The sequence below is a fragment of the Monodon monoceros genome, unplaced genomic scaffold (genome assembly GCF_005190385.1).
Source record: "Monodon monoceros isolate NGI ecotype Baffin Bay Population unplaced genomic scaffold, NGI_Narwhal_1 Super_Scaffold_18, whole genome shotgun sequence".
Lineage (NCBI taxonomy): Eukaryota > Metazoa > Chordata > Mammalia > Artiodactyla > Monodontidae > Monodon > Monodon monoceros.
In genome coordinates this window covers 170,941,985-170,967,302 of record NW_021703774.1, presented here as the reverse complement: position 1 = coordinate 170,967,302, position 25,318 = coordinate 170,941,985, and the positions used below count along the sequence as shown (strand labels likewise).

Genomic DNA, 25,318 nt, shown 5'->3' with positions numbered 1-25,318 from the left:
AGCATAAATCCTGAGGTGCTGCTGGACCAAACACAATTATGAACCAGATAAAACGTGTCCTTAGCACCCCAGAGCTTTCTATTTTGTGCACCTTCTCCTTCTTGGCGATATCCAAGAAACTGGTCTCCTTGACATCTTAGCAAAACCTGCTCTTGGGAAAGGGAGACAAAGCCATTCACAGCAAACTCTGCCAGACCGATAAGTGCCGCATGCCATCCTTCCTACGTATGCTTGCATTCTCAAAGGGATCAGGTTTCTAAAAGGGATTTAAGCTAAGGAATGGATACTGTTTATGGAACTTTAGCCCTCAGCCCGTTTGCAGGAGGACAGGGGTATGGACCAAGATTTGGAGAGACACCCCCAAGGCTTTTCCAGCATCCCAGAAATCTCACAAGCCACCTGTTCATTTTGTCTTTGCATAGTCAGGCTGGCTGGAGGTATATCGTGCGCTGTTGACTCAACCTCCAGGCTGAGCTGGGCTGGGATTCCTCGATGGTAAAGATCTTCTAGCAGTCCAGATAAAATCACAACTCTCCTTTCACAAATATTGATGGAGCACACAACCGAGGAAGATGAATGTATCAGCAAGCTCCTGGCTGCAGGGAGCTCAGGATATCCTCAAAGGGGGCAGAGAGACACCATAGCTTAGAAGACATTGGCTCAACCCTTTAACTACAGTCGGGGTGGGGTGAAGTGGCCCTAATGCCGGGAGGAGATCCAGCCAGGCAGGGGGACAGAGTAGGGGGTCTTCAAACTGTGAATGCACACAGCTCTCCCCAGGGGTATGCCAGCAAGGGATGGGTTTCTCAAATTCTCAAGATTTATAGGTTTTCCTCTAAAACTGCTGGAAAAAAGTGAAACCTTCATGATAACTCTTTGGCCACTTACAAAAGAAAAGCAGCTCCTTCTTCATCCTGAATTTTATTATGGAGCATTTTTCGGGGGTGAAAAATTCTCTTTAGCCCCAGGGTACCAAGACGCACTGTCTTTCCCTGTTTTGCATACCTGCTGTTAAGAGCAGAACTTGGCCTATGCTGGGGTGTTCTGAACTCAGGATCAGGAGGTGTTAACAAGGGATTAGTTAACGTTCACGTGTTGACGTTGGGAAATGACATCGGGGCCTGCTCAGGTGACACACTGAGAAAACGCAACATCCTTCTGTGGTCATCCAGCTAAAAATGCACACCTGAATCTAATCATGAGGACAGATCAGACAAAGCCAAACTAAAGGACAGCCTACGAAGTAACAAGCCTGTTATCTTCAAAAAGCATCAAGCTCAGGAAAGGTAAAGAGAGGCTGAAGCAGAGTTCTGAGACCTTCTGGAGACACGACAGCCAAGTGGAATGTGATGTCATGGATTAGATCCTGAAAAAAAACAAATCTATAAAGGGCATTAATGGTACAATTGTTAAAATTTGAATACGGGCTGTGGATTAGACCATAGTACCCTTTTTTTGTGTGTGTGGTACGCGGGCCTCTCACTGTTGTGGCCTCTCCCGTTGTGGAGCACAGGCTCCGGACGCGCAGGCTCAGCGGCCATGGCTCACGGGCCCAGCCGCTCCGCGGCATGTGGGATCCTCCTGGACCGGGGCACGAACCCGCGTCCCCTGCATCGGCAGGCGGACTCTCAACCACTGCACCACCAGGGAAGCCCCATAGTACCCTTTTAATATTAAATTTTGTGATTTTGCTAATCCAACTGTGGCCAAGAAATTGAACGTCTTTGTCTTTAGGAAATTCACACCCAAGCATTTAGGGCTAGAGGACATTGATAATGAAACCAGTATGCAAATGTTTGTAAAATGTCTGTAAAACAGAGATAACAGCGAAGCAAATGGGGCAAAATATAAGCAAATTCATGAACCTGGGTCAAGGGTATACGGGAGTTCTTGGACTATTCCAGTTTTTCTGTAAATTTGAATTATGTCAAAAGAAAAAGTTGCCAACAGACATACAAGGAAATCTGAGCATATGATAATTTTTCTATTTTCCTGTTTTTCCCGTTTCCTTTAACGAATGCATATTTTTTATAATAAAAACTTAACACATGCACAACATTTAAAAACTTTGTGAGTGACGCTGACTCTTTGAAGTGTAGCTGGAAAGTTTTCCAGGTCTTTTATCAAAAATTGTCAAGATGTATGGTTAAAAATTCATAGATAAAAATTTTATGTAATTTTTCATGATCATTGTGTTATCAAATCGCAACATGAAATATTTTTTCCAATTACAGTCAGTCTTCATCTTATTTTTTTTCATGAAGCATTTAATATGTACTACCTCCCATTAAAAATATACTTATTTAACTCTATGATGAAAAGTAATTGGTACCTAGTTTTTCAAAATTCCTTTAGGGAGTCTGCGAGCAAAATTGTGTGCTGCCCATTGGAATAGGGCATGCAGTAGTGTGACTGACAATAGGAGGGGCAGTCAGCATCGGGGTGACTCCTGGAGAGAGATGGGGTGCTTTGGCAAATAGAGGTAGTCCGATGGGTCAGAAAGCCAAGCCCGCAGCCTACTAGTGGAATGGCAGGAGCCAGACTCCAGATGGGGTCCTGATGCAGAACATTAGTTCCTAGGTGGAACTGGGAGATAATCGGGTTTCCCTGAGGGAGCCTTGGGCCCAGGGAGCCAGACAGGGATCCAGGGGGCTCTCAGGAATCAGGCCCAAGGCGAGGGTTGGCCTAGCAAGGGATGAGTTGATGCTGAGTCCTTATTTAGCTGGGTTTCCTTAGGCCAAAAGGAACCAGTTCCACTGAGTCCATGTCAAGAACCTCTGCCCTCGAGGCTAGGGCTCGCTGAGGGTTCAGGTGGGCACAGGTGGCCACTGGAGGACTCGAGAGGCTGAGAACCAGGCAGGGCCTGGCAGAAACGACCATCACAGTAGCCAGAGCAGTTATACTCCGTGCTGTGTGTAGAACCCTCCAAAGTGGGAATAACACACCCATTTCAAAAAGCAGAAACTGAGGATCATGTTGGCTGAAGGCCACCATGGAGCTGAACTGTGATTCCTAAACACTGAGGCTCTTTCCAGCAAAGCAAGCTGCTGTGGTTCCTTCAGCCCCAGCACTACTCCCTACCCACCATCCCTGCCCTCAGCCTCATCCCATTCCTGCTCTAGATACGTTTTGGGCCCAGGTCACTCACCTAAGTGCACCATTTACCCCTGAGTCACAGAGGTGCCTTTAATATCAGTGCTATCTCAGCTCCAGAGCAGTGTGGGTTGAGAAGCAAGAGAAGTTGTTGAGGAGTCTTCCCAGGCAGCCTGGAAGTTCTGTCTGCTGCCCTGGGACTGTGCAGGGGCCTCAGAGAACACAGGGCACAGGAGAGATTCTAACTCATCCTGCACCATCCCTCAGGGTGGAGGCTCCCAGGCTGAGGGCTCTGGCTCTGCTCCTACTGCTTCTGCAGCTTGGTCTCCCACCCTCAGCTTGGGGTGTGGAGGGAGGCTCCTACTTCTTAAAAGTAACTTACAGACCTCTCCTTCCAGATCCTTAAGCAGACCCAGCATTATCCGACAGGCTCATGTCCTGCAACAGAGGGACTGTGGCTCCACCCGTTGTTCTAGGTGACCCAGACCACCTGTGTGGTCTCTAAATCAGTGGATCTCAAAGTGACACCCCAGGTCCAGCAGCAGCGGCATCCCTGAGCACTTGTTAAAAATGCAAATTCTCAGGCGCCACCCCAACCTATGAATCAGAAACTCTGGAGTGGGGCCCAGCTCTCAGCATCTTAATCTTAACCGGGCAAATCTGATGCACACTTGCTTTGGAAGCCCCTTTGGAAACCATACTGCTTTGAAAACCTGTTTCCTTGGATGTAAGATGGGTATTAGCAGTGTTCTTAACCCAGAAGGTGTCCTGAGGATTACATGAGATAATGCTGAAGGTCCCGAAGTTCCCGGGTAAATGTCACTGTTATCTGACCAGTCACCGCTTTCACACTCAAGCTGTTTCACAAGAACGTAGGAACCTCCTGGCATGTATCATCCTTGCTTCCTTCTTCCCTCAGCTGGGCTGGTCTCAGACTTCCAAATTCCCTGTGCTTCACTGCAGCTTCTTTAGCCTAACCCTGAGTCATCCAGGTGCACAGTGGCTCCAACCTCTGACCCAGGAGCAGTGTCCCCTCTCTCTCCTCTGCCGTGGCAGTTGTCGAGGAAGGTCCCCCACTAGGCCCAGACAAACTCTCCAGTTAGACCAACAGTACCTGGCCCTGTCCACAGACTCCCAGGCCCGGTCCCTGTCCCCAGACCCAGGATGGCCTCCAACAAGATCCAACTCCTCTACCAGCAGGTCAGGTGACCAACCTTGTAGAATCTAAACACATCCCTGGAGGGCAGGGGCCAGAGTGGGTAGAGGTGCTTCTCCTTTGCCAACTGAAAAAAAAGGTGCATAACGTGAGAATTGTGAGTTAAGTTTTATTTGGGGCAAAATGAGGACTCTAGTCCAGGGGACAGCATTTCAGACAGCTCTGACAAACTGCTCCAAAGAGGTAGGGGAGGATTTCCTTGGTGGCTCAGTGATTAAGAATCCGCCTGCCAATGCAGGGAACACGGGTTCGAGCCCTGGTCCGGGAAGATCCCACATGGCGCGGAGCAACTAAGCCCGTGCACCACAACTACTGAGCCTGCGCTCTAGAGCCCGTGAGCTGCAACTACTGAAGACCGCGCACCTAGAGCCCTTGCTCCGCAACAAGAGAAGCCACCGCAATGAGAAGCCCGTGCACCGCAACAAAGAGTAGCCCCTGCTCACCGCAACTAGAGAAGAGCCCGCACACAGCAACGAAGACCCAACGCAGGCAAAAATAAATTAATTAAAATAAATAAATTTTTTAAAAAACCCAAAGAGGTAGGGGGAGACGTCAGTATCATATATGATTTTAGTGAAGTGGGGTAGGTGCAGTCAAGCATGCATTTTGGCAGAGGCTGGCTGCTAGTCACAAGGAGAAGATGTCACCGTTAATGATTTTAGTGCTTTTCTAGATATGAGGAGATGCAAGACTTTGGCTCATAAAATCTCCTGGAAACATCTGACTATCTGAATGCCTGTCCCATCAGTTTTCCCCAGAGCACAGAGTGCCTCATTCCTGATCTCCAAACTCCTTTCAGGGGTGTTGAAGGTCAGCGGCCACAGCAGTTTGTAACTTACTCCTTGTAGAGGCAGATGGCAGGTGCCAATTTTTAGTTGGCACCTTCAATCATAACCCAGCCCCAAGCACCCTCTAAATGAGCTGCACTTAACCTGTTCTCCCACCGAGGCTGCATTTCATCTCTGTTCCCAAGTGAAGTCTGTCTATCTTTTTTTTTACTTTGGAGTGGATTTGCATCTATTCTCCATTTTGCAGGATAGACAATACAGGCACCATGCAGTCTCTCAACAAACATTACTGGTAATGCAGTAATACCAATAAAACGCATTAACGTGATGGGGGAGTTAGTTCAGCTTATCCTCTCTATCTCCAGTTTTCTCTTTAAGTTTCCAAACCCTTGACTCTCCAGAGTCCCTTCTTCTCCTTATTTCAGGTGTCAGCTCCTATCCTGTAGCCCCAGGACAAGACTTCACCTGGGAGATGGTGAGAAATGCAGAATCTCCCCAGGAAGCTTCACAGCATTTTAACGGTGACTCACAGGGTCACGCTATTTGAGAAGGGCTGCCAGGGGGCTCTGTTCACTAAATATCCCTGTGGCTCCTGGCTTAAAATATGGATTCCCCAAGGGTCTAATTAATGAGTAGAGGGTGGAACACAGGACTCTGAGGTTTTAGGCAATCTCCCCATGTGATTCTTATTACAAAGTAAATTTGGAATCTGGGGTTTAGGATCTGAAAACAACCAGTTTTCACCTCAGGATGGAGCTTTGGGGCATTGTCTTCTGGTTCTTTTTGCTGAATGGAATTTGTGGCATCTGGGAGTGGGCCACCTCTCCAACTCCTCCCCTTAAAAGAAAAAAAAAAAATAATTCCAAGAGTTCAAAAGGAAATAAAATCAAAACATAACTTCTCTTCCCGTTGCTAACATCCAGGACCTGAGATCAGGGCAAGATTGCTTCAACCAGTAAAGTGGGGACTTGGGGGCCAAGGTCCAGGATTAAAGGGGACGAGCCCCAGCTGGAAGTGGACACAGGTTGGTGACCAGGTGGGTCCCTTTGACATCCTTGGGCTGCTGCGCCCCACCGACCGCGCAGGTCTGTCCTGGGCCCCAGCACCGCAGCGCTGTATCCAAAGTAGGAAGAGGCGGATCTCGCGCTCAGCCTTTTTTCCAAACCTGCCGAAGCCACCGGGGCTGCGAAGCTCCCAGCCAGCTCTCTCCGGCAGCCCCCCGGGAGCCCGCCCGCTCGCGGCCCCTGAACAAGGGCGCGATTTACCAGCGCGAACCGCCTCTGGCTCACCCAGAGGAGGACGGCCACTTTTTTTTTTAAAGCCATCAAATTCAATATTTACAAGAACAATCCCTTGCTTGGTTCTAAAATGACTGGCCACACAAGGAACAGTTTACTTCTAAGAAGAAAAACCTAATCTTGTGCCTTACTCTTAAAAAAGAGAATAATGATGTTTAAAAATTACCAAAAAAAAAAAATCGCTTATTGCCTGCGCCCCCTTTCCCTCCTATCGGGGAACAGAATAAAAGCCTATGTTGCCGGGGCTCTGGCCCTCCGCGCGTGCCGGCAGCGCCCCGCAGCCGCGGCCCTGTAACTTTAAACCTGGCCTGAGGTCATCGTTTTCGCGCTGGCCAAACAGAGGCAGGGGGCGGTCCTAGGGAGCCCCGAACTGGGACCACCTTACCGCGCGAGCTGTCCCCGCCCTCGCCCTCGTCGGGAGAGATAAATGCCGACTCTGATCCGAAAGTTCCCAACTGCAAAGTTTGCTCCTCCGGCTGACGCTGCGGGCGAAGGAACTCGGGGACCCCTCCCGCGCTGGGACTTCTGCTCCCCGCATTTTCCAGCCCCCAGTCTCTCGCTCCATCAAGCGAGGGCCTCTGACTGTTTCATAATCTTCCCCCAGCACAGAAACGAGCTGCTCGGCCCCGCAAAGAACAAGTCAACTAAGAAAATGTGGAAGGTGCCAGTTCTGTTCTTCGTTTTGGGACGCGCATCGTTCTGGGTCCTGGCAGATGGTAAGACCCAGCAGGCGGGGCTCCCTGCAGCTGCTGGTGGGGACGAGCGAGCTGGGACTTGCGGGAATGCCCGGGCCTGGTATTTGAGGTTTCCCGGGAGAGCAGAGGGGAGCTGGCAGTGTATGTGTGCGCACGAGTCCGGAGGACCCGCGAGAACGAGAGACAGCGGCTTTGCTGGTGCCAGGTCGCAGAGGAAGAGCTGAGCGGGGTGCCAGGAGGAGATCCCGAATCCACAGGCAGCAGGTGTGGAGCAGAGGGGGTCTCCCTCGGTGGCGGCCCACCCCCTGACGGCTCCTGAGAGATAGAGTGGAAGGGTAGCCGCCAGGAGCCTTCCACTGGCGGCGCTGGGCTTTCCTACAGGGCTGTGTATCGGAGGACCGCCCATGGCCTCAGAAGAAACTGACCCCAAGGAATCGGAAGGGACAGGGGCTGGGGGTGGAATTCCCCTGTGCTGCGACTGTCTCCCTCTGGGGGGCTGCCAGGTCTTATACCCTGTAGGAGGGCACGCTGGACACACCCAGGACCCTACCAGCGGAGACCCATTGGAAGAGGCCTCCGTTATCCTCTGTAGAGAGGATAGTGTGTGTCGAAAGGACTGAAGTGGAGGGTCCTGAGTGCGTGGAGGCCTATCGTGAACATTTAGGTTTAAGTTCCTTCGGGGCCATGTGTCAAACTTGGCCAAGAGCGCCAGTGACTGAGTGTTGGTGACTCCTTAGACCCTCGCTCCACTGGATCTGATGATGGGAGCTCTGCCTGCCCATGATCTGCATCATCTCCTCCCCTTTTCCTCTTTCTCTTACATCTTCTTCTCATCTTGCCTCTTCCTGGCTCAGTGTGCTGTGTTTCTGGCATCCATGCACATTGGTCAGTGTTTAATTTTTCTTGGGTTTTTATTTTTAATCCGTTTCCACAGTAGAGTATAAGCTCCCGTGGACACAGCTATGTCTTCGCCTTGATCCCGAGAGCCAAACAATATCTGGCACCACAGTAGTTGCTCACTGAATAGTGGTCCAAGGCGTTGTAAGCTAACTTGTGATCTTTGGAGTTGGAGGTTGAGGAAATTAAACTCTTTTTCATTTTCCAAATTGAGGATGGAGGTAAGCCTGGTGCCAGAAGAATCCTGCTTGAAGGGAGGGGTTTGAGGGAGGACTCCACACAAAGACAATTATACCCACAGCCCTAGGGAAGTGATATACGGTCTGTTACCCTCTGCCAGGCCCGTCTGCTTCGGGGAAACTGAGCTGCTCTCTTTGCAGGGCCGGGAGCTATTCGTGGCAGTCCTATCTTCGGAACCTCTCTCTCCAGGGCGATATACGTGGCTCTGCGTTTCAGTTACATTTCCTTTTTGGCAAGACAGTGTGCAAATGACAACATTTTGTGCTCAGCGGGGCCAGGTGTGGGAGGCCCCCAAACTGAGCCGCATCCCAGCTCTGCCCGGGAAAGACGGCCACTGGGCGGCATCCTCTGTTTTCTCCCGGGGAAGGGTTAGCCGTAATTATCTTAAAGACAGCCCCGAATATCAAAGGTACTCCTAAAAAGAAGTGGTAAACCTTGTCTGAAAAAAACCAGCCACCCCTAGTACTAGCAACTCGATTGCTAAAGACAGAAGCACCCCCGGACCCCTCCCCGGGGGCTGTGTGTCAATGCAGAGTTGCTGGGCTGCTGGCGAGGATTTGAGGCCCAGAAGGAGGTTTTGTCTGAGCATAATGAGTGAGGCAACTTGAATATGGATGAATAACTTCTTTGAGCTGAGCCACTGTGGGCTCTTGTTGGGGAGCTGGGCTGGGGGTAATTATGGTGATGAATTTTATTATCCTTGTCATAGAAGTCTACTCCCCACTGGGCTTCCCTCATCTAGTGTTATAATCTGGTTCAGTTGTATAATCTGGTCCCACGTGTTGTCTCTTGGGATGTTAGTGGATTCAGAGGAGCTCTGCTGTCCACACATCTGGCATTTTCCTCCTTTGTCAGGCCCTACCCTCACTCTGAACTTTCATCCAAAACACGTACACGGGCCTCTTCATGAGGTCGTTTATTTTGTGAAGCTCTGAGGGCTGCTGCTTGCTGAAAACCCACATGTGCTTTTCCGGGACCAGTCCACTCAGGATTAATCATTCAGTGAACAAATTTCCCTGTGATTTCCCCAAAACTCTTGCCAGTTTCGGATGCTCGGAAATCTTCACGAGTTGCTAAGAGTTTTTGTCGCACTTAAAGCATCTCAGGTCTGTTAGAGCCTTCGTGACGGAGGCTATCCATTCCACTTGGCGTATGAGATACAAGATAGCATTTAATATAGAAAAGCACATTTTTAAAAAGTATCCAAGCGTAAGAAGGCTAAGTTGGGACATGGCAAATAGGGAGGAACCCAGGCTGAGCAGAGGTACACAGCCCCTTCTCGTTCCTCTGGCTTCCGTAATGAGAGGCCGGTGAGTAACTCTATACCGAGAATTACAGAGACCCCAGACCTTGGCGTGACAGTGGATGGTGTGGCCAAGTAGGAAGGACACCACCTCTCTCCCTTTCCCATCCCCCACCATGTGCTAGGAATGTCACAGCTCCCTCATTTAATCATCACAAGGCCTTGAATTATACATTATTATCTTCAGAATATGCCAGAACTGGGATTCAAAAAATGGGCCTAACTCCAAACCTCAAGCTTTTTTTTGCTACATTACACACTGAAAAAAAAGGAGAAGGTTGAACTTGAAATTAAAGGTTAACCTTGCTCTAAACTCCTTAAACATGAAAACAAAAATTTTTAAGGTATAAAAAGTTCTTTACATTTAATACTTACCATAATACTCCTTTAAACATGAAGATGTCACAGTACCTTAAAATAGGATTCATTAATTCATTCCCCAAATAGTAATTCATCATATCCTGACTTTTGGAGGAGGCACACCTAGCGTAAAGCACGCACTTCAGTCCTCACCAGCAAAATGACGAACGTGTGCTTTAAATTCCACTGGCTTATCTGAATATTTGTCATATTTCTGGCTTCTAAGAGCAGGCATGCCAGGTTGCCACTTGTGGAAATATTACAGGGGAGGATGTAGAGAGAGAAAAGGCTCACATACTTGGCAGTACCCTTTTGAAACTCACTCGAGAAAGCTAAATCAGATCCTGTAAGGCTCTCCAAGGAATCTGCCATTCCTTGGATATTCCAAAGAAATATCCAGTGAGAGTGTTTTGCTGGAAGAGAATCAAATGATTGGGGGGAGCGGGTGGGTTACTGAGATAAGTCTTAGGATTCCCGTGGGGTGGGCAGGAGATAAAAGCCCCTTTTGATTGGAGTTCTGAATCTTTCCCTACTGATGTCTTAAAACTTTTTGGGAAAGGAAAGCGATCAGGCATTTTATCTGAGGGCTCTGAGATGGAGCCAGGTTAGGGAACAACCGGAATTCTGCCAACTTTCTCCAAAGCAGGAAAATGAGGTGGCTGTTTCCTTCCCTCTGTCTCACCCCATTGCCCACCAACCAGACTGCTCATGGCGGCTGGTCCATGGCAAGCATTCCCTTGAACTTCAACAGGTAGGGATGGTTGGGCTCTCCCACCTTTTCGTCTGGCCGAGTGTCTTTGCCTCGGGAATTGCTCAGAGGAGATGGGTTTAATTCTTTGAGGGGAATCGAGCTAAGTTCAGAGGGAAATTTGCAGACCTGCCCACCTCATTCACCTAGTTGTCTGACAAACTGAAATTGTCAGGGCAACACTAAATTTTATGCAGGGAAAAAAAACACCCACAAACCAAAAAAACAACAAACCTACCAATAGGATAATCACCTTTCCGGAGGAAGGTGTGCTCTCACCTCTGTCCAGAGGGTCAGGGCTTCCAGGGCTCCAGGCAGTAGAGAGAGGTCACTGAGGTCCCTCCCCCGGAGCGGGGGAGGTAATCATTGTCATTGTCACATTTGTAGCAGGCAGGGGAATGACAGTTATATGGAATATAGGTGGGAAGTAGGGAAGGGCCACTAGAAGATGCGTCAACATATTACTGATGAGAACGAAGTATTTCCTGTCATTCATCACGCTGTCTCCATCTGGGTGAGTAAAACTCAGTTAATACAAGCAAAGCTGTGATCCAGTGAATGGTATCCTGCCCAGAGGAGAAGGGAGTCTGTTTGCCCAGAATCTAGACAGGGAGGGGAAAGGAATAAGGACTGGATGACGTGAAACCTGCCTTACCCAAGGAATGCATTTATTTAACAAATATTTACTTACTAACTTCTTTGTGAGTCAGACAAGGCGAACGTTATCCTTGCTAACAGCTAGTATGCAAGATGTCTTATCTGGTGGCTGTAGGGCTCCTGTGAATTAGGGCTCCCTGTTCTTTCACAGTCTGGAAATGTATTCCACCCAATTGCTTCACCCCAGACTTTGTTCTATCTGCGCCAGACAGCATTTCAGGTATTTCACTCTTGAGAAGGGCGCACCTTGAATAGCAAATATGGGTAGAAAGCATTGGGAAACTATTTCCCATTCTAAATAAGCTATTTGACTTCCTGCCCTCTTATGAGCTTGGCTAGGGTGAAACAGTTTCATCTGAGCTAGATCACCCTGTAATAAGATGAAATTTCTGAATCTGTAAAACTAAAGGAACTAGATTCTGCATGGGTGGTATTCGTAGCAGTAACTGTATAATAACAGCTAACAGTTACTGAGTGCTTAGTGTCAAGTGCCTTCCAAGCCCTATTTCATTTAATCCACACAACAGACCTACAAGGTAGGAACTATTTGTATTTTACAGATGGGTAAAGAGGCTCAGAGAGCTTCAGTCACTCACACACAGACACAGAGCTAGAAAATAGCAATGGTGAGACTTCACTTCAGGCAGCTCAACCCCAGAGCCCACACCCCGAAACATTCAGCACAACAGCCAGCTGTGCTTAGGGTCGTGGCCGCCAAGGACACTCAGAGACGTCAGCAGGTTGATTTCAAGTAACTTTTACAGCAGTAAGTCCACTTGTTATTTGTTGGATACATAATTCAGATTGAAGAACTAGACTGACGTTGGGGTACCTAACTAAAGGACGTAATCCCTGTTCCCTTAAACATTTATAGAGCACACATATTATTAGGAACTTTAAGAGTTAGAACGGAATCACACAATGGGGCTGCAGCTCACACAGAGAGGCAAGGCAGATGCGTGTGTGGTATATACAGACAAGGCTGCACAAAAGTCATGTCCTGCGTGGCACACACCATTACCTGCTGCTAGTTTGGAGATGAGATTCTTGTGGGCTTCAGGAGCTGGTAAAACCCTTGTGGGGAAGATGGGACTTGATCTTGGCTGTGAAAAATGGTGGAGTTGGTTGGGCAGGGTGGCAGGGAAGGGCAATCCTGGCAAGAAAGACTGCTTGGAAAAATGTGTGGAGATTAGAACAACCTGGAGTTCTTGTGGGAAGAGGTGTGGGCAGGCACCCAGGGCTGGGAAAAGCCATGAAGGCTGGCTGGAGTCGTGGGTGTCATGGAGTCATGAGTTGGGGAGGGCTGGAAATCAGGGAGAAGGCTGAGTCCGTGTTGAGTGGGAGGTAGACCTTTTTCTGTAGGCAATAGGCAAATGGGAGCAGATTGGGCCATGAATAGTGATTGCCAGAAGAAAACTTAATGACAAGGACACCACATGGGATTGAATCTAGTTTATGGGACTAGTCTTGGGGGAGGGGGAGAGTCAGGAGATAAAGAGACTAAGTGTGGTTACAGAAGAAGGGGGCATGAGTCCAGATTTGGGGCAATAAGAGCCAGCAAGGCTTGTAGCTCAGTATCTCCAGATTTCTTCTTATTCTTTCCACATTTTCTGATTTCTTCTTATTCACCTCTTACACCACTCATCGCTGCTTTAAAATTTTTGATTGATATGTAATTCTCATGGCACAAAATTACCCCTTTACGTTAAACAATCCAGTGGTTTTCAGTATATTCAGAGAGTTGTACAACCATCACCACTGTCACTATTAGAATATTTTCATCACCCCCTCCTCCAAAGCCCCACACCATTAGCAGCTGCCCCCATTTCCCCCTCCCTCCCCCCCTAGCAACCACTAATCTGCCTTCTGTCTTCATGGGTTTGCCTATTTTAGGTATTTCATATAAATGTCATCATACAATATGTGGTCTTTTGTGTCTGGCTTCCACTTAGCATGGTGTTTTCAAGGTTCATCCACGTTGTAGCACGAGTCCGAATTTTATTCCTTTTTATGGTAGAATAATATTCTATGATATGGCTATACTGCATTTTGTTTAGCCATTCACCCATTGATGGACGTTTGGGTTGTTTCCATTTTGGGGCTACTATGAATAATGCTGCTCTGAACATTCATGTACAAGTCTTTGTGTGGACATATGTTTTCATTTCTCTCAAGTATGTCCCTAGGAGTAGAATTGCCAGGTCTTATGGTAACTATGTTTAACTTTTTGAGGAACTGCCAAAGTGTTTTCCAAAGCAGCTGCACCATTTTACTTTCCTCCAACAACGCAAAAAGGTTCCAATTTCTCCACATCCTTGCCAACACTTGTTATTTTCCATTTGGTTGAGTGGTTTTTTTTTTAAATAGTAGCCATCCTGGTGTGTATGGAGTGGTATCTCATTATAATTTTGATTTGCGTTCCCCTAATGACCAATGACGTTGCACTTCTTTTCATGTGTTTAAAGGCCATTTATATATCTTCTTCGGAGAAATATCTATTTGTCTCTTTTGCTCATTTTAAAATTGGGTTGTCATTTTTTATTGTTGAATTCTGTGTGTATCCTGGATACTAGACCTTTATCAGACGTATGAATTGCAAATATTCCTCCCATTCTGTGAGCTGGCTTTTCAATCTCTTGATAGCATCCACTGAAGCACAATTTTTTAAAAATTTTGATGATGTCCGATTTATCTGTTTTTTTCTTTTGTTGCCTGTACTGTTGGTGTCTTGTCTAGGAAACCACTGCCTAATCTAAGGTCACAAATATTTACTCTTATGTTTTCCTCCAACAGCTGTATAGTTTTAACTCTTACGCTGAGGTCGTTGAGTCATTTGAAATTAATTTTTAATGAATTAATCATGGTGTGAAATAGAGGTCCAACGCCGTTCTTTTGCATGAAGATATCTAGTGGGCTCAGCACCATTTTGTTGAAAAGACAGTTCTTTCCACTGAATTATCTTGGTACCCTTGTCAAAATCAATTGCCCATAAAAGCGTGGGTTTATTTCTGAACTCTCAGTTCTATTGCATTGATCTATACATCTCTCCTTATGCTGGTACCACATGGTCTTGATTACTGTAGTTTTGTAGTAAGTTCTGAAATTGGGAAGTGTGAGTCCTTCTCTTTGTTCTTTTCCAAGATCACTTTGGCTATTCTTATCACTGTATTTTAATTATTTGTGTACATCTCTTGCTCTTTAGAGAAGAGAGCAGGACCCGTCTTATTCAGCGCTTAAAAGAACATATGGGGGGCTTCCCCGGTGGCTTAGTGGTTGAGAGTCCGCTTGCCGATGCACGGGATACGGGTTCGTGCCCCGGTCTGGGAAGATCCCACGTGCCGCGGAGCGGCTGGGCCCGTGAGCCATGGCCGCTGAGCCTGCGCATCCGGAGCCTGTGCTCCGCAGCTGGAGAGGCCACAACAGTGAGAGGCCCGCGTACCGCAAAAAAAAAAAAAAAAAAAAAAAAAAGACATATGGTTGGTACGTGGTAAACATCTGGCAGGAGGAAGAGGGAAGAAACACAGTGGCCCAATCCGTTTGGCAGGAATGACAAGAAGGCAGGTGATAGAAATCAGATTGGCAGATTGGAGGGATGAGAGATTAGGAACCAATGTGATGAGAAGGAACAGGAGGTTATGCATTGTCTTATAGACACAGTGAGTTTGAGGTATAAGTAAGACATCCGATCTGATGTATCTGATGGGTACCTGGGGAGATCGCAACTAAAATGGCATCAGAAATAAGCCCTGGACACAAAGTTTGCTGCCTGAATTCCCCATTCATGGGAACAAGGGAGAAGGATGGCAAGGAGGCTCAGAAGAAACAGGCTTAGGCTCAAGGCCAAGCACAGATAGTGGAAACACAGCTACATACTGTACATTCCTGTAGGGCCCCATCCTCCTGGGCTCACAGCTGGACTGTCTGTGGAGGATGTCTGTGCATGGGTGGAGGGTGAGGTCAGAGCCGAAGGGGCTTCTCTTTTCACTGTTGCAAAATCAGGGCCTGCTCAGCTGACAGCCCTGCGTGAATCACAAGCTCAGTTTCCGAGCAGATGGTAAGTGTTTCCCAAACACCCGATCATCCCATTGAGATGCTGTGCTCCAGGCCAGCGCTTTTAAAGCCCGCTTTAGTTGTTTGGTTATTCAGGTACTAAGCGGTCCACCCTAGGAGGTGGCCTCTTGATGCAGGACTGCGGCCCCTGCCAGGTTCCAGAAAAGTTATTACAGAGGTGTTGTTTCCAGTCCACAAAACTGTGAACTCATTTCCTCTTTTTACTGAGAACATTCCGCTCTTGGTCAAGAGAGAAACCTCTCCCCAGGTTGAGTAATCTTGGTTGAGGTTGTAACCAACAGCCTCGAGTTTTGGCATTTGAAGGGTCCTGAGCCCTCTTTGAGTTTGGGGTGAGTGGGTAAGTTGATTCATTCTCCCGAGTCCTGAAAAGTGTAAATGTTCACTCATTCATTCATTCAGTTATCAGAGACTGCTAGCGGCTGGGCCATAGACTTACAGCAGAAAGGAACGCTGCCCTCAAGAAGTTTGATAAATTGATAAATGCTTAGTAGGGAGAAAGTCGTGAATGCGGTGTTATCAAGCACTACACTAATTTAGAGGAGATTACTTTCTCCTGGCACCTCGGGAGGGTGCGAGTGGGCTCTGAAGAAAGAGGTGTTTTCCCTGGGCCGTGAAAAGTACGTAGGGTTTGGGTGGGCAGTGATGGAGATGAGTCGGGGAGGAGAATGAGTGGGAGCTGTGGAAAAGTAACCAATACACATAAAGGCTGTGTAACGGAGTGGTTAGAGCTGGGGATTTCTTTGGAGTCTGACAGATCTTGATGTGTAAGCCCTGCATCACCCCTTGCTGGCTACATGGGTAGATTACTCTCAGCTCCACCATCCTCATTTACAAAATGAGGATGATGTCAGTCTGCAAGGCTTTTGTGAAGATCAAAAGAGAGTGCTTGGCACAAACGTTGTGCACATTCTCCTATAAAACAGTCGCCATTATTAAAATATCTACCTCGTGGATGGTCATGGAGATTGATTGCGAGGATTTGTGAAGGGTACACACTAGGTCTCAATTCCTTTTCCCCCATCGAAGGGAAGAGAATGGATGTGGTTGGGAGACCTGTCTTATGGACTGCGTGTCCTGCACCTTCCACCTGCCAGTGAGTGGTGTGTGTCCTTGCTTCTGAAATGAAACAGGAGTCCCCAGCCATCTCTGGCCCCTCTCCTTTCTTTATTGCCACGTTCAGCAGCAGAGACTTTCAGAACGCTGCCTCCAGCTTTGGTAGGTGACCCAGAGGGGTCAAAGAAAAATGCCCCTTGGGGCATTGAGCATAACCTCCCCTTCTCTGAAGCCAGGGGATGTTCGCTGCTCCAAGTCTTAATGGGTAGCATCTCTTCTGATTTCTCTAGAGGAACTAGTGACACTTGTCTGATCTCTGCAGGCTTGACATGTTTCTCTTGATTTTTTCTGGGAGAGGCACGCATCCCCGATGCCGACAGCGGGCAGTCTCAGCCACAGCCTGCAGGGACTGACAGGACCGGCTGCGATGAGTGGACAGGCTGCAGCTCATTAAAAATCAAACGGCAGAGCAGCAAAGTCCATCCTCATAGGGGAAGTGTCCTGTTTTCAGCTCTGCTGTCTCTTTCATCAGGGGAAGGCATTTAACAATTCTTGGGTGAAGCAGGGTGGACGGTGGTAGGGATATTATAAGGTAAGGGAGAACTCCAAAGAAATCTCCTACTTGACTGTAAGTGTACTCTTTCAGTCAGTCACTCAGCAAACATCTGCTAAATATTTAACCATGGTGCTGGGCATGGGGAATATGGGACTCTGTGGGCTGGAGGCTGTACTGTATGGACTGGAGGAAAATTAAGAGCACATGTGTTCCTGTGGGGTACTGAGTGGTGTGGCCAGACCTCTAGGAGTTGCCTAGATTCTCCACGGCCAAACTGTGATCGAGTAAGCAATTTACCAGGATCCTTGGAAGGGGTTGGAGGTAGGTGGGGAAGCCCACAGGCCACATCAGTGATTGTACTGACCACAACCTGGGGTCTGCCAGGAGTTGAGGGTCTGGGTCGGCAAATGGCTTTCGATATTCCACAGAAAGGCTTCTGTACAAGTGAGGACGTGGGCCAGCCTATGGGACCAGAGGGGTCACTCGAAAGATGTGGTAAATAAAAGCAAAGTCCGAACACCTTTCTTCCGGCTGCAGAAACCCACATCATGGTAACGAAAGGAGTGCCATCAAACAGCTAAATTGGGGATGTCTTGAATGGAGATGAAAGGCTGCACAAAGATCTGACTATCTCGGTGATCACAGTGGGTGGTCTGCAGAATGTTGGATAATGTTGGAGGCTGACACCCCTCTGCAGTTTGGGGTATGTTTATTTTCAGGCTTCTGAGCACAGTTTTGAGACATAGAAAAATAATGTATAAAAGCCAGTGTCTGGGCAAAGAAACAGAAGCAGGCATTTTTGGTTTTGTTTTCTAAATAGATGTTTTGACCTCCCTCTAAAAGCATTACATTCTCCCAAATTTAATTGGGATTATTTGTTTGTCAGTTATCTTACACTTTCTCCTACAGGGAAAATTCAGAACTTCCTAGGATGTTGCAAGAAAAGAAAAAGAGCGTTCTACTTCTCGATGGCCACAAAAATCATTCCAAGGCCAGACAACATGAAAGATGCCTTAATCTATTTGGCTAACACCACCGGTTTTCTTTGAAACCCTGGGGGTAACTCAGCTTGACTTCTTTTAAAATCAACTTTCCCACTTTAATCTCCAACTGTTGGATTCTGAAGCTTCAGGTCAGCAGAAAGAGGACCACAGGGAACTTCTTCCTTATGTGGAGATGGAAATGGGGCAGAGGCTCTTTACCTAAACTTATGTAGGAGACTTCTGTGGCTGTCCTGATAAAACAAGGTGAAATCCAGTAAAGGACTCAGCATCACATGGGAACATCCTTCTCTTTTCAGTTCACCGATTCATACTCTAAATGTTATCAGGACTTCCCTGGTGGTCCAGTGGTTAGGACTGTGCCTTCTAATGCAGGGGGTGAGGGTTCGATCCCTGGTCGGGGAGCAAAGATCCTGCATGCCTCACGACCAAAAAACCAAAACAAACCCCAAAACCCATAATATAGAAGCAAGGGCTTCCCTGGTGGCGCAGTGGTTGAGAGTCCGCCTGCCGATGCAGGGGACGCGGGTTCGTGCCCCGGTCCGGGAAGATCCCACATGCCGCGGAGCGGCTGGGCCTGTGAGCCATGGCCGCTGAGCCTGCGCGTCCGGAGCCTGTGCTCCGCGACGGGAGAGGCCACAGCAGCGAGAGGCCCGCGTACCACAAAAAAAAAAAAAAAAAAAAAGCAAAATTGTAACAAATTCAATACAAGACTTAAAAAAATAAAATAAATGTTGTTATCCACAGAGCTGCAGCAAATGGTAAAATGAAGTCTCGCCACTGAGGTTTCATATTTATTTCTGATTGTTGGGGTAATGACTTCAGATGCTTTCCAGCCGTTACCTGTCCAGTTCTTTCCCTTCCCACTGCTCTGTCCTGGTGCAAACACCACCCACTTCTGCCTGGACAACAGTCTAAGTGATCTCTCAGCTTCCGTCTGACGCCGGCACCATACCCGACACCCACATCTATTCCATGGCAATAAGAGTGGTTCCTGGGACTGGGGTTATGTCCTGCCCCCACTCAGATCATCTCCTGGCTTCCTTTCTACTCCAGTTGAAATCAAGACCCCTTCCTTACAGAGTTCCACCAGACTGGCCCTCCACACCTCCCGGGTCTCATTTTCTTACCATCCAGCCACACTGATCACCCTGTTTCTGGAGTGTGTGGTGCTCCAAGCTCATTCTGGGCTTCAGGGTTAGTTAGACCAGCTCTTCACCTACCTGGAGATCACTCAGCCATTCAACAAATACGTACTGTGTGCCTCCCCTGTGCCAGTATCGTAGGCAATGGGGACATTGAGGTGAAACAGCCTTTACTGAGCTTATGTTCTAGTGGGATAGTCGATCAGTGAATATACAAATATTCACTAATATTAGTGTGTGGGGAGGGGGGTACTGATCTCCATGTGTGGTCAGGAAGGCCTCCCGAGAAAGCGCCCTGTGAGCAGGGATCTGAAGGGGGGGTGGGGTGCAGGAGCTCTATCTTGAGATTTTCCCCGTTTGTCTGCTTGTTGTGAGCACCCGGACTCCACCACAACGGTACCCAAATCCACGAGAGTGGAGACCTCACCTGGTTCACGCCTCTGTCTCCAGTGCCCAGAATGGGGCCCAGCATATAGTAGGTGTGCAGTAAATATTCAAGGAGATAGAGGTGAACCTCGGGAAAGCTCCAGTCTCCATCGTTGCTGCTGCCTTTGTTTGTAGAAGCAAGAGAACCTCTGCTCTGAGAAATACAGCCTTTGTAAGGCAGATCACACCTGACTTCTAACATGCCACTTCTGGGTGCCTAGTCCGAGAAGGGGACTCATTTGAGGAAACAGAGGTTGTAGTCACTAAATAACTTGATTGGGGGATTCTAACGGATGGGATTTCATAAGAGGAGGTGAGATGCCCAAGGAAGCAACTGCTTCCGACAACCAGGATTATAATTTTTTTTTTTTTTATGAAGACATTGGATACTGTAATTCAATTTATTTGGGTGCATAATTTACATTTTTCATTGTTAATGTAATCTTATGTTAATCTTCTTTTAACATCTTTATTGGAGTGTAATTGCTTTACAATGGCGTGTTAGTTTCTGCTTTATAACAAAGTGAATCAGCTATATGCATACATTATCCCCATATCCCCTCCCTCTTGCGTCTCCCTCCCACCCTCCCTATCCCACCCCTCTTAGGTGGTCACAGAGCACCGAGCTGATCTCCCTGTGCTATGCGGCTGCTCCCCACTAGCTATCTAGCTTACGTTTGGTAGTGTATATATGTCCATGCCACTCTCTCACTTCGTCCCAGCTTTCCCTTCCCCCTCCCTGTGTCCTCAAGTCCATTTTCTACATCTGCGTCTTTATTCCTGTCCTGCCCCTAGGTTCTTCAGAACCTTTTTTTTTTTTTTTAGATTCCATATATATGTGTTAGCATATTTGTTCTTCTCTTTCTGACTTACTTCACCCTGTATGACAGACTCTAGGTCCGTCCACCTCACTGCAAATGACCCAATTTCGTTCCTTTTTATGGCTGAGTAATATTCCATTGTATATATGTGCCACGTCTTCTTTACAGGATTATAATTTAAGGGAGGATGAGGGTGGGGGTGAAGAGGAAGGATGACAGAACCCAGGACGGGTGGGCATTTTCCAGGCAACAGCTGCCATAGAGTCACCAAAGGGTCCTGGGGCCAACGAGCAGGCAAAACACTTGGCTTTGAATCCACTCACTGACCAGGCCGACTTGGCAAATCGTTTAACTTCTGACCTTGTTAAAGAAAGTTTTTCTGGCACTCGTTCAAACAGCTGCAAAACTTTATTCAAGACTATTGCCGTAGGGGAGAGAGATGGGGCTCAACTTCAAATACAGTAAGGACAGCTGGGGATTTGTAGCCAAGGAGCAGAGTGAGGGGCAGTGGATAGAAAATTATGAAGAAGAGACCTCAAGGGTAGGGGGATTCTTGCTAAACTGGCCTAACAGGGTTCTTGCTAAAGGCAGTCCAGGGACTTAGACATCAAAGGTGGGAGATGGGGAACTTGATCACATATCGAGCGGTCGAGAGATTGTCTCTAACCTGAACTTAGCAGGGTTCTTGCTGAAACTGGACTCTGCAATGATGGACACGGAAGCCCAAGGCCATGGTCTCATTGAGAAGAGGGCTCAGAGGAGCCTCACTAAGGTTTGGTCAAGGAGGGCCTCTGTCAACCTCACCTCCCTCATCTGATCAATGGGGACAAAAATGCCCAATGCAACCCACCTTGTGATATAAAGTCAGCCTGAAGACGTCACGTAAACCCTGCATTGCTGAACAAATGGGAGAGAGGGTGTGTTGTAATGCTGTACCTCCTGCCCTCAGCAGAACCTATGACTCAGAAAGATCTCAGTGCACTTCTGTTCGAGTGTGGCGCCCTCTCCTTGTGCTTGCTCTCTGCACCCTGTTTTATTCTAACTACATCCCTGGCACAGAATTAGCTCAGCGGCGGTCAGCTGATGTGAAGAGGAAGAGGGAGATGGTGGCGAGGGGAACACAGATTTAGGAATCAGTTCTGGAAAGAGTCTGCAGACAGAGGGCGGAATGTAGGGGGCATGGGGGCAGATGGCAGTGCCCAGGTCATTTAGGCTGGTCCTTGTGCTAAAGGTTTCTCCCAATACCCTGACACAGTATTTGGAAGAAACCATTTGTCTCATTGAGAGCTAGTTTTGAAGCAGAGAGGAAAAGAGGAGTTATTGCAATGACAGTTTAATCCTTGGGGGAAAATCACATTTATATTCCCATTTTACATCACGCTTTGAGATGAACACAAGACAAATAGAAAGAACCTTAAGGAAAATATAGATGAAATTTACATAATCTTGAGGAAGGGTTTGTAGGTGTGACATCAGAGGGACAAAACAAGCTTAATAAGTTTGACTAGTGAGGGACCTTGCCACTTACAGAAGAGACATGCCAATTAGTAAAAAAAAAAAAAAAAAAAATGATTGTAGCATCTATTCCAAAGAATACATTCTTAAGGCATAAAGAGCATTTAAAAATTATTAAAAAAGGTGAATACCATAAGAGAAAAATGGTCACAAGAGAAGAGACTCTTATCGGCCAGCAAACAGATGGAACAACTCACCAGCACAAATCAGAGAAGTGTAAATAAAACCACAAAACTGGAAACACTTACACAAAGGCTTTTAATCAAGAATTTGGGACTGTTGCAAGGCAGTCACAGTAAGAGTGTGATTTAATATTCCATCCAAATTCTAAAATATTTTAAAAGAAATGCCATCCCATAAATGTACGGAAACTAGAATAGTTTCTTTGGAGCTATTAGACTTTAATGCTAAGATAAAAATGATTCATAATTAACACTTTTATCCCAATAAGCATCTCTTCAGTGCTCATTTGTTCTCAAACTTAGAAACCTTAAGATCAAATCAAATTATCACATCATCTTCTTAGAGGTAGTACCTTTTTAAAGAATAACACACACACACAAATTCCAAAGCAAATGGATGCCTTACAGCTGTATTTGGAAACTTCCATTGGTTCTGACCGGCAGGCTGGAGGAGGCTGGGTGTGGCAGGAAAAAGGTGTTCATGTGAGCATAAGGGGACACCGCTCCAGAACAGACTCTATTATTGTAGGTTCATCGCTGCACTTATATAAACAGTTGTGCGTGTTGCCTGTGCACACACGTGTCTTAGGAAGAAAAAAAGGATTGGGGAGCAAAGGCATCAATACATGATTTGAATTTCACCATTCAAGAGAAAAGGATGTCAAATGCTGGCTAGAAACTCAGCAGCTGGGCTCGTAGGAACCCTTCACCCAGGAAAGCCTTCAGCTGAAATAATGAGAGGGAGAATTGAGCATCTCTTGTTAAAGATCAACTTTCCCATGGAGCAAAAAGAACTCCAGGGCAGTGAGACAAAAGAAATGCCTCTGAATCATGAGTGTCATTCATAAAATGTCCTTTGTCTATTCAGAGCAATTTTAGTCCTTGGGTCTGTGGGCCAAGAGTAGAAAAGAACAAGAAGGAATTTTTATCAAGTTACGCTTTCAATGAACTGAACATTCTATGAAAGAATTCAAACTAACTTCATTCAGTGCTTAATTTGTTTAAAGCAAGGGTGGTTTGATTTTGCTTTTTAAAGTTAGAGGATGCCATATAGTAAGTGATTTTGCTGAACACTCCAGAAAACATTTTTTAAGTGGATGGTCTGTTAACTGAGTTCAAACCAGGAGTGGAAGAAAAGAAAATAGGATGCTTAGTTTTTTAATAAAGACTGCTTGCCTAGCAAAGGGATATTCCCCCTTGAGCTTGATAACTACATTCAACATTTGGGACTTCCCTGGTGGCGCACTGGTTAAGAATCCGCCTGCCAATACGTGGGACACGGGTTCGAGCCCTGGTCCGGGAAGATCCCACATGCCGCGGAGCAACTAAACCCGTACGCCACAACTACTGAGCCCGTGAGCCACAACTACTGAGCCTGCGAGCCATAACTACTGAAGCCCATGTGCCACAACTACTGAGTCCGCGTGCCACAGCTACTGCAGCCCGCGCACCTAGAGCTCGTGCTCCACAACAAGAGAAGCCACCCCCCCCGCCACAACTACAGAAAGCCCGAGCGCAGCAAAGAAGACCCAACGCAGCCAAAACAAAAAAAAAATACATTCAACATTTGCTGAGATCATGGTCATAAATCCTTAGCAGGAGCCCCCAGCAACCAGCCAAAAAGGGAGGCGATCCATTTGCAGGCACTGAGGTATTCAGTTGTTGCTAACTAGTGAAAGCCTTTCCCCCCACCCCAGATGAAAAATAAATGCATATGCTCGGGAGGCTCATCCAGAACGTCGATTGGCAACACTGGATTAGGACCCTCAGTGCAAAAAGAAGGCTCATGGAACAAGAGAATTTGCTCTAGAGGTTTCCTTCCTCTCTGCATCATTTGCTGTGATCAGATATTTATTAGCTGTGACTTTGGCTGAGCCATCTAAGCATGGGAAGAATAAGGAATCTTAAGGCAAGGGCCAGATTGCTCACTTAGGCACTGTCTAGATATGAACATCTGCCCTTCAGTTAAGCACGTAAGTCTCCAAGCACCCCCTCGCTCTTGCTCCTGGGCTGTGTGCTCACTTACTTTGCAACTGCAGTTAGTCATGGAATTTCTTCCAGAGCCACTCCAGTCTGGAGAGGGAACCCATGACCAATGAGTCAGATTTGCTTTAACTTGTGAAAAGGGTTATTTGATGAGTTGAGATGGTGCTCCTACTAGGTCAGGATTAGCTCTGATCATTGCGGTAGAGGGTGAAGAGGCCACTTCTAGTTCTCTCCGACTCCTGGAATTCAACCTGCAATCCCACCCCACCCATCCCCTCCTCCTCTGGAAACCTTTCTCATTGGCACACAGGGTCATTCATCTAGTGCTAATGCAGAAAAGCCAGGGCCAGGGGCTGTGAGGTCTCTCTTTAGTACAGCTCTGGGTACACTAGAAGATCTCTTGGTTATCTGGGCATCCTTAAGTACATTACTGATCTCCCCTGGAGGCGATAACCCCAACCATAAAAGAAGAGGTTGAACTCTGTGTCGTCTATGAGGTCTGTGGTCAGAGCCAGTGATTCTAATCATTCAAGCAGACAGCAGTCTCAAAATTAAATGGAGAGTGAGATTGATTTTAAAAAGAAGGAGGCCCTGCTTTTGGACATTCTGATTCAGTAGGTGTGGGATAGAGCCTGCTAATTAGCATTTTTAGAAATCTTTCCAGGTTATTCTTCTAGGTCTAAACGATATTCTACTGACCGGAATGCATTAATTCATTGTATGAAATGGCACCAGGAAGAATCAGGTTCATTATTGAAAAGGCAAGGTGTACACCCCCCATCCAGCATACCTCAGTGGGATACCAGGGAGGGGCTGCCTGCTTCACATTTTTATATGCCCATCTTCCTTACTTTTACAATGGAGATAACCAGGCAGTTGTATGTATGTAGAATGGTTTGTGTTAAGCCAGAATGACAACCCCCCTAAAAAGAAAAAATACCCCAAAGAAATGAAAAGAAAAGAATCTGACTGAAGCTGACCAGTTTGGTCTGCCCACATGATTTCCACGTTGAGGTCTGACTCAGTCTTTCCTTTTCAGGCAGCACGGTCCGGCCAGAAGATGACATGACTACAAGTGTGGAAAATGGCAAGGCGACCCTGGGTGTGGAAGATTACATGGTGACCCCAGGTGCCAGTGGAGAGCCCCATGAGTCTGCTGGCTTGACAGCTCTGGTGAGTGATCACATGCAGGGATATTTATTATATGTATGTGATCACATGCAGGGATATTTATTATATGTATGTGATCACACGCAGGGATATTTAT

General features: G+C 47.1%; 1 protein-coding gene across 1 annotated transcript in view; it reads left to right on the top strand.

Moving 5' to 3' along the window:
- Window positions 1-6,822: 6,822 nt before the first annotated feature.
- Window positions 6,823-25,318, top strand: part of PDPN (podoplanin) — a 24,256-nt gene continuing 5,760 nt past the window's right edge. The window contains exons 1-2 of the mRNA XM_029230270.1: window positions 6,823-7,111; window positions 25,091-25,224. Of these exons, the coding sequence (XP_029086103.1) occupies window positions 6,823-7,111; window positions 25,091-25,224 (423 nt within the window). The remainder of the gene's footprint in view (window positions 7,112-25,090; window positions 25,225-25,318) is intronic.